The 9,581-nt window shown below is 42.9% G+C and overlaps 1 protein-coding gene across 1 annotated transcript; it reads left to right on the top strand.

Annotated features, from left to right (window-relative positions):
• Positions 1-231: 231 nt before the first annotated feature.
• GEM (GTP binding protein overexpressed in skeletal muscle) lies at positions 232-9,288 on the top strand. The gene is made up of 5 exons (XM_039706344.1): positions 232-354; positions 2,031-2,373; positions 5,654-5,730; positions 6,213-6,417; positions 8,052-9,288. Exons 2-5 carry the CDS (start codon positions 2,040-2,042, stop codon positions 8,327-8,329), a joined length of 894 nt encoding a protein of 297 aa, XP_039562278.1. The 5' UTR covers positions 232-354; positions 2,031-2,039; the 3' UTR covers positions 8,330-9,288.
• Positions 9,289-9,581: the final 293 nt, after the last annotated feature.

Raw genomic sequence — 9,581 nt, 5'->3', positions numbered from 1 at the left:
TCCTGTTTTCATCATGCAAGAGCCAAAAGTGTTTATTTTACTGGCAATATTAAAACAATCACATGATTTTGAGTAAGTCTTTCGAGATTGTTTGCAAGTTTTTCTCTTCTGCATGTCTGCTTTCCCCCAGCTGGGGGCTGGCTGTTGTATGGAAAGGCCAGCCACGTCACGGAAAAGCCCTGTCTCTGATCAGATGGGCTTAATATAAACCAGGTTTGCTGAGAAGGAATTAAAGAGGCAGTCCCAGAGCAGGAGAGGATTTACTCCGGCAGAGCTGCTCAGTGTGGCACAGCCCAGCGAGGCAGAAGGGCAGGGGGAACAAAGGACTGCACTGGCTGCGGCAGCCTGGCACAAGTAAGAGTGGATTTGGACCCAGTCTTTTCCTGGAGGTGCTGGAGATCCAAGCAGCTAAATGCAGTATGGGGTAGCAAAACCAGTTTGAGCTTGGAGCACAGTGTGTGACAGGGACTCGTTTGGCTGTTTTTAATGAGGGATGGCAATTTGTTAGAGGCAAAATTTTAAAATGCTTGTGTTTGTGATGGTTTTGTGAGTGACTGCTTGTTGCAGGTTGTGAGTTACTCTCTGTTGTTTGACTGAATCAGATCTGGCTTTTTCATCTGGTCTTTTCAATGGGGATACTGCAAGGAAAAAGTGCATTTTAGAATTCAACCACAGTAAATATTTAATTTTGTTTGTGAAGAAGCCTTTGCTTAGTGTGTGATTTCTTCCTTAGATGTATTTCTTGCTGACAAAGTTCTGTGACTTGTATCATTTTGCCCCAAAGTACTGCACATCACAGAGAAAATATTGTGTATTCTGTAGTAAATTCAGACAGTGCTTTTTCTATATATTTGTCCTAGGTCCTGCTGGGAATTTATTCACAGAAGTTTTCAGACAGTTTTGTATGAAGAAGAATAGCAATTTGTACATGTTGCTTTACTGTTCTTTTTATTGTTCATCACCTATTATTGAGGTTTGAAAGTGGTTGGGTGAATTTTATGGACAATTATCCAATTTACTGATATGGAGGAGAGAGCCGAGAAACATCAGATATAGGGAAAAAAGCAAAAATGTCTAAATAATGGTCACTTTGGGAGCTGGAATGCATCAAAGTAACTTTCCTAAAAATGGTAGATATTGGCCTGTGGGACTGACATCACTCTTCTCTGCCTCCAAGCAAGGCAAAATAGAGTTTGCTGAGTAAAATATAATTAAGAGCTATGCTTATGTAAGAAGAGTGAACCTATCTAATTAATTGTGTGGTAATGAAGTTATTGATTTAATATCTATAAATTAATGAGGCTTTTCTCCCAGTTGTATCTCCTGTAGAAGCTATGATTTTTACCTCCTCAGAAAAGCTGTTGGATTTCACTACATTCTCCCTCTTACCAGCCAAAGAGTCTATCTGAGGCAGAATCATTCTCTGTTTACCTGGCCACAGACAAGACCCAAATCCACCCCATCACAGCAAGACTTGCTTGCATGACTTTTTGTACCAGGGTTGTCTCAAGAGTGCAGTGAATTATGACTTATTGCCTTCCCAAGAGTTTCAGCTCTTAACTGAGTCAATGAGAAAGATGCTGGAGGTAGCTGAGTCCAGTGTCTCTGTCCCCAGTGATGCCAAAAGGAGGTGAACGTTGCCTGCACCACAGGCAGGCTCTCGGCAGGGCTGCAGCTGCTGTGCAGGACTGGTGTGTGAGCACTGTCCCCTCCTTCTCCTCCTGGGACACAGCAATGCCTCCCTCTTTCCAGGACTGGGCTGCACCCAGCACAGCCGTGGGCTGGTAAAGGCTAAACAAGATAGGATTTAGCATGTGAGGGTGGTATTATCCCTGGGAAACAGGCTCTGTTTCACTAGCTAATAACTAAAATATTTCTTTGTGCACCACCAAGTACACTAGAGTGCAGAAAGGCTAATTTTTCTTTTCTCACATATTAGGTCCCTACAGAGGAGTATGATGTGGCCCCTTGAAGAGAGCATTTCTAAATATTTTGTTGGTAACATTTGTGATTTCCCTATCTTTCTCTAGGGCTTAAAAATGACTCTCAACAATGTCACCATGCGTCGCACCCACAACAGCAGTTTGCACCAGCAGCAGCAGCGATGGAGCATCCCTGCTGATGGAAAGAACCTGCTGGTCCAGAAAGACTCCAACGAGTACAACCCACAGAAACGGTACACCATCAGTCCTGATGAATATTACAGAAGGAGCTGGTCCTCGGAGTCATCCGACTCCGTCATCTCCTCCGAGTCTGGCAGCAGCTGCTACCGCGTGGTGCTGATCGGGGAGCACGGCGTGGGGAAGTCCTCGCTTGCCAACATCTTTGCAGGGGTGCACGACAGCATTGACAGTGACTGTGAGGTGCTGGGAGGTAGGTGGTTATGTCCTGGGGTGTTGGTGTTTGCTTGCAGTCAGCTCTGCCTGTAGTAATTGGCACAGAATAAAAGAGAGGCCGTTTAATGTAAACCAGAAGTAACAAGTGTTTGGGTGTGATTATCAAAACTGATTGAGCTCAAGCAGCTCTTTTTAAAGAAAACAAGAGAGCAAAATATGATGAGTAAGATACTCTCCAACAATGAGTGAAAGCCACTGAAAGAAAGCAATTCAGAATCCCATGCTATTTAATTCCAAAATACCTGTTGGAAACTGCCTCATTCCTACCTGTGATGATGCTACACAAGAGTCTGCTTCAGCTTTCATGCTGGTCCAACATTTGTGTCACCACTGGCATCAAAGGGCTGACTCCAGCTTTCCTTGTGGGAGGGGAAATAACTGAAGGTCCTCATGATTTACAAGAATTAAATACTTTAAAATCACATATAAAGAAAAAGTCACTTCCAAAATATTTGCCATTAGAAGTCATCTCAGCCTTTCTGTATAAAGACATTGCTTTAGTACAGGCTGCATGGACTTGCAGTAAAATATGTAAAATTTTGAGTAAAAACCTTGTTTCATGTTATTTGTACAGTATAGGTTCCTCCAGGAGGAGCAAAGATAAAGGTCCTTCAAGAGAGTAGGAAAATTCCTGTTGTCCACTGGGGGAAAGGCACAAACTGTAGGATTCTCTTTGATGCTTCCCCCTTGCTTTGTTTAGGATTGCAAAGTGCTCTTTAATCCCAAAGATCAGACCATGCAGAAGGTGAAGCTGTAGCACCAAGTCCTGAGCTATACTGTGTGAAAGATGTTGATGTGGAAGGGTTGTGCTGCTGCAGAAGTTTCTGTATCTCCAAGGACATAGTCATTGCTGTTTTCAGGGGACATGCAGTTTGCTGCTGGGTTTTGTTTGTCACTGTGCAGGGCTTTCTTTGTCTCTCCCTTCTGTCTCCTGCCTGTATTCCCTTGGTGTAATGGCACCAGTGCTACCACAGAGAATTTCTGGACTTCTCTCTATACTGTGTGAAAGATGTTGATGTGGAAGGGTTGTGCTGCTGCAGAAGTTTCTGTATCTCCAAGGACATAGTCATTGCTGTTTTCAGGGGACATGCAGTTTGCTGCTGGATTTTGTTTGTCACTGTGCAGGGCTTTCTTTGTCTCTCCCTTCTGTCTCCTGCATGTATTCCCTTGGTGTGATGGCTACCACAGAGATTTTCTGGGCTTCTCTTCCAGCCTTCAGTGGGGCATAGGCAGGACAGCTTCTTTTTTTTTTGTGTTTAACTCTCCAGTTAGTGGAAGTTTGGCCCAGGATTTAAAAAAACCCAGTATCAGGAAGGTCACACTCACATTTTCCTTACTTTACTTGCTGTCTCAGACTGGCGACACAGAAATTTGTGCCCTTGGGGGATTTGAAATTCACTGACTTAGGTGTGTTCTGCCTTCAGCTTCTGCCATCAACTTCTTCCATAGTTCTACCAGCTCCTCAGCCTGGAGCATCTCTGGTAAAAGTTTCCATAGTGCTAAATAACTGAAGTAGAGTAGGATCCTTGGACAAGCCATCAGGAAATGGAGCTGATTTTCTTTGCACACCCCTGTCAGGCAGTTTTCTTTTCCCTGAGGTGAAGCCGTGTGGTTTCCTCTTTCCATCACACTCCCAGCAGCATTGCTTGGAGTATAGCAGTGAAAGATTTTCAAGGCCAGCTCAGAAGAGATAATTGGAAGTCTTGCTTGTTGTTATCTCTCTCCTTTTTTATTGTCAGCTTTGAAAAGAGCACAAAATGAACCAAGTGCTCACTTTCAGTGTGTTTTATATTCTATGGAAATTCCCTAGGACTGACCAAGGTGCAAATCAGTGCTGAATATGATTATTTAGGCATAGTATTTTCAAGGAGTGTGATTATGCATTTGTAGCTTCTCTGTATGTAATGCAGTGCAGAAGGAGTCTTCTGGATTTTGTCCTCTGGTGTGCATGGAGCTTGTTCTCACACAGATGCTCAGTCACTTGAAGGAACTATTTACTTTAGCTTTACAAACTGGAACTTTAGCTTACACACTGGAAATTTAATTGCATGGAAGGATAGTTTCAGGGTAGCCAGCTTACAGAGGAGTACAGCTGCTTTTAAGGAGAGGCTTTGCTACTGATTGTAAGATGAAGCTAACTCATGAATACAAGCCTCATACTCTTGGGACCTCAAGGGAAATCACTCCTAGTGATTAGCTCTGTCTTTTTAGTCTTGACATTTTAAGCATGGGCTCCATTTGACTTTATTTTAAATGTGTAATATTTTTGGCTTATTCTTTTACTGGGATGTAGATCCCTAGCTCTGAGGAAAGGCTCTGAGGGGAATTTAGGGGAAAGTTCACTTCATCAGTACACAGCAGAAGTCTTATGAGACATAGGTTAGACACAACTTTATCTACAAGTATGGATGGGACAGATCCTTCAAATGCTGCAGTACCTTAAGACTGGCTTTTCCACTGACTACAAATGTGAGATTAGAAATGGGTCCAAACCTCTCATTGCTCATCCTAATGCCCTCAGCTTTGGGGAAAAGAAGAAAGATTGATATTTGAAGCAGATTTCACAGCAAGGGTTGATCAAAATTCAGAGTGGCGACAACCCCTCAGATCTAGGCAGAATTTTGCTACATGGCATTTATAATCTAGGTATGAATTTTTATGGCTGCAGTACAAAATAACTGACTTGTGGTTTTTTAATTTTTCTGTGATTTGACATCAAAGGTGATGTGGGAAACTGTAATGGGAGAGAACGTGCAACTGAAGTCTGTCTGTCTCAAACTCAACAGCTGTTGTCTCACAACACCCTGTCCTCCTCACTTGGTTGGCTGTTTGCTGTATTGCTCTCAGCAGCAGTGACTGTTCACCCGTAAATTGTCCATGCTAAAGCGAAAGCAAATATTTTCCATTACTCAGCCTTGCTGGACTCTGCTGCTCCCATGGGGCAAATGTTCAGCTTTTGGTTATTTCTTCCACTGGTTCTATTTTCTCTCTCCCACATAAGATAAAGAGACTATCAGCCAAAATAATGAACATTTTGTTTCCTGATCTTTCATCTATCATGGAAAGTAAGGCAACCAATTATGAACAGAGTGCAGATTCAGTGCAGATGGAAATGAGGAAAGAACTGGATGTGAGCCAGCCTAAAATTTGGCTCAATAACTCTGTGAATAAATCCCCCACATTCAGCAACCTGAATTTTTTAATGTATATGATGATACAAAATAATGTATCACCAACCTTTCTGCTTTTCTTTCCAGAAGACACGTATGAAAGAACTCTGATGGTGGACGGAGAAAGTGCAACTGTTGTACTGCTCGACATGTGGGACAATAAGGTACTCTAATTTGTTCTAGTCAAATGCTGACAGGAAAGTGTATGTGCATAACTGCTAATATAAAAAGCAAGTTTCCTTTGTGAAAGAAAATAGGTGTTTCCATACAGCAGAATCAGGGAAGATATAGCATTAACCCTACCCCACATCAAGGCAAGCATGCCTAACGGTTCTGCACTGTGAGCCTGAGAAGTGCAAGTCTTCATTTTTTTAAAACGATAAAACAAACCATTCAAGCTTTCTTTCCAGTCCATTTTCATTCCAGCCTAAAGCCAGCACAATAAATTATCTGGGGCAATTTTTTGCCCTCCTTTGTGGTGAAGTATTCATACCATCACCACATTGGAATTACTTGTAGTATAACTGTGATTCAAACCATACCCATTACAGTTTACAGCAGGAATGCATTTGGATTCTCTAATGTTTTACTTTCTAAGTAAAATCTGCTCAGGGCATAACGATGTCTGACCATTTAATTTGGACAGCGGGAGGGAGAATGGATTCGAGACCACTGCATGCAAGTGGGAGACGCCTACTTGATCGTCTACTCCATCACAGACCGAGCGAGCTTTGAGAAGGCCTCTGAACTCCGAATACAGCTCCGCAGGGCGCGCCAGAAAGAAGATATCCCCATTATTTTGGTTGGCAACAAAAGTGACCTTGTCAGGTGCCGTGAAGTTTCAGTGGCAGGTAAGGAAATTATGAGCATAAACCCGAGATAAACATTAAAAGTCATCTAGTAGCTTTTGGACAAACTGCAGTGCTCTGGCTGAGGGAGTACATTGTGATCAGGACTAGGCAATAAAAGAGTAATAAAATAAAAGAGGACTGGAACAGAGGGCAGAGGACTGGGAAGGGTCTGCCAGGTCCTTAAGCTTTCCTTGATTATACTGTTATATGTCAGACAATCCCTTTTCTATATTTATTAAGTACCATCATAAATGGGATTTCTTCCCTTCCAGCTCCTAGTGTAAGACCACTTCAATATGTGATTTCTCTGGTAGCTGGAAAACCTTTGTATTCCCAATGCATGTTTATGCATAACAAGTTTAGCCCCCTTTATTCTGCTGCCAAAAATTCTCTTCTTTATAACCAGTTCTCTGTCCTCCTGACGAATTAAAATTCCCTCTCAATCTTTGTTTTGCTGGTCTGGGCAGGAACTGTGCAGCCTTTCAGAAGAGGTCTCCTTACTGCCTTGCTTTGGGATGCTAAATCAGCCTTCCCTTGGCTGCACACAAATGAATAACCACTAAGCCCATAAATAGGAATGGAGAGACTGTTGGGAACACTGCTGCTGGCTCTCAGCATCTGCAGCTAGTAAAATATCTTCTTGGAGAATCTTCCCTGAGGCTGAGGTGACACACTGTAATACACAGCCATGCATTAGATGTTCTCGTCTTGGCCCATCAGAAACATGGGTTCTTCTGCTCAGCATTTTCTTCTCTCTGCAGCTGTTCTGCTCTTCTGTTTCCCAGCTGAGCTAGACTTTCTTCCTTGCTCTGTGGATGTGCACAGTTCCTCTGCCTCCTGTCACAGCTGCCCCAAGTGAAGAGCTTGAACTGAGGGGTTCATAGGGAACCCAGGGTTGCCTTCTCATTCCTCTTTGCACAGCTTGGAAGCTCTTTAGAAAGATGGAAGGTGAATCCATGTCACTTTAATGGCCCTCATAATGAATTCACAGCAAGCCAGAAATTTGCTTCTGTGGAAGACACCTGTCAGGTTTAGCTTAGGCTTGTGGAATTGAGAATAAGAACTATGATTTCAGATGTACCCCAAAAGCCATAGACACCCTTTATTAAGGGTTTCATACATGTACATTTTAGTGTCTGTTCTCACTGAAATTGCCACAGTTCCAGGGCTGTGGTTTCCACCCATGGCCCATGAAGGAGGAAAGTGCTCTGCCTCCAGTGCTGTGCTGTATGCCTGGAGAGTGCCATCATCACCTTTCAGTGCAGCTTAGGGGAGTTTGCACTGCAGATGGCCAGGTGGTGTTGAGGCATTGCTGGCCTCCCAGCCTTCAGTGTCTCAGCTCAAGCCCATCATTCTGCGCTACCTTCACAGCCAGCAGCACGGGCTGGGCTTTGCTGGGAGGGGATTTACTCCCCAGTACACCCCCCACTTCCTCTGGGAAGCAGCTGTGACACAGGGCAGATGGAATCCTGGGCTAGCAGGCAGCATCAGGTGATTAAAGACTTATCTGTGCCTATATCAGGCTTGAGGAATTCCCCGGTGGCTCTGACTCCCCCGCACATGGCAGCCGGTCCCGGCTCCCCCACCCCGGGCCTGGTGACCCCATGTAACGTGTCCACCTTGGCATTTTGCAGAGGGGCGAGCCTGCGCCGTCGTGTTTGACTGCAAGTTCATCGAGACCTCAGCAGCTGTGCAGCACAACGTGAAGGAGCTCTTCGAGGGCATCGTGCGGCAAGTGCGGCTCCGCAGGGACAGCAAGGAAAAGAACGAGAAGCGACTGGCGCTACAGAAACGGAGAGAGAGCATCCCCAAGAAAGCCAGGCGGTTTTGGGGCAAAATCGTTGCAAAGAACAACAAGAACATGGCCTTCAAACTCAAGTCCAAGTCTTGCCATGACCTATCAGTACTTTAAGAACACTGGACTCTGCCAGAGCTTGTGGCATTTTGCGGACATTATCTAACTTTGTCATAGGACAATCAATCAATCTATATTAGATTGGGCTATCAGTGACTTAGGTTCACAGTTGTGATTGTGATGATATGTGCTGGCATAAGAACAGCACAGTGCATGGAAATAGCTCTTCCTTTTTTTTTTTTTTTCTTTTTTTGTCAGTAGTTTTAAAAGAAAAGTATAGACCAGAATGACCCAAAATTATGCTGGGAACTGTTCTGGAATACACCTGTTCTTTCTCCTCTCACCTTTGGATAATAGTGTAAGAACCTCAGATGCCATAACTTGGGAAGTGAATACTACTGTCTTTACTCTTTCTCCTTATTATTAATATTTCTTTTTTAAAACTGTGTAAAGAATTGAAGAACTGACTGGAGATTGGTCCCTTGTCAGTTGACTGGTCGGGCTTGAGCACCCACAGCTGAGGAAAAAAAGCATTTTTGTAGAATAACCACAAAGACACCTGTTTGGTATTTTTTCTTTATTTCAAGGATTAGTTTCAGTGAGTTTACACATCTCTTACTTTGAAAATATTTAAAGGAAAAATTCTACAGTTGAACAAATTTTCCTCTCTTGTTTTCATATTATGGGACTGTTTAAAAATGATAGTAAAATTAAAGTGCAAGTTGTATCAAAGTGCATCAAGTGCAGGATGCCAAACCTTTAAAAATCACCTGAGCTTTTTTATGCAACCACATGGACTTCTTGTATCCATCCTTGGCCTTTCTCTATGCCAGAGCTATGCTGTATTTATTGTTGTGCAAAATAACAAGCATTTTAATGTTGAGGGGAAATGTATTTATTACCAATTTTCTTATTATAATAATGTTAATTTTATTACTGTTTTCTATCTAATATCTTTTTTCAGATATGCAAGTTTTTACTTACATGCCTTGTAATAAAATAAATAAAATATATGACTGCCTTTGAGCCTCAGTAGAAAATCCCTAAGAATAATTTCAAGTAGAGAAAAGATTGTGCATGCTGAGCAAGTTTGCTGCATGAGAAGTGCAATGAGGATTCCTTACATCTCTGAACACTGCTGCATAGCAACCTAGGATCTCAAGGCAGGAAGCACCAGGAGCCTCAAAGATGAGTGCACAATATCCCTCACATGAAAATGGGATTGTGGTGACAGAGTTAAAAATAAATCACTTCTAGCAAAGGTGTTTGGCCTTTAGGCTGGGAACACTTTAGAAATGTAGGTGAGTAC

This window comes from Passer montanus, unplaced genomic scaffold (assembly GCF_014805655.1).
Source record: "Passer montanus isolate IOZ18808 unplaced genomic scaffold, ASM1480565v1 scaffold19, whole genome shotgun sequence".
Lineage (NCBI taxonomy): Eukaryota > Metazoa > Chordata > Aves > Passeriformes > Passeridae > Passer > Passer montanus.
The sequence above is the reverse complement of the archived record's forward strand: the minus strand, read 5'-3'. Positions and strand labels throughout refer to the sequence as shown.

Excerpts from the sequence above, each read along its gene's own strand:
- GEM (XM_039706344.1), top strand. The coding sequence starts at position 2,040 with ATGACTCTCAACAATGTCACCATGCGTCGCACCCACAACAGCAGTTTG. Across the intron at positions 2,374-5,653 it reads TGACTGTGAGGTGCTGGGAG|AAGACACGTATGAAAGAACT; the intron begins GTAGGTGGTTAT and ends TTTTCTTTCCAG. Across the intron at positions 6,418-8,051 it reads CCGTGAAGTTTCAGTGGCAG|AGGGGCGAGCCTGCGCCGTC; the intron begins GTAAGGAAATTA and ends GGCATTTTGCAG.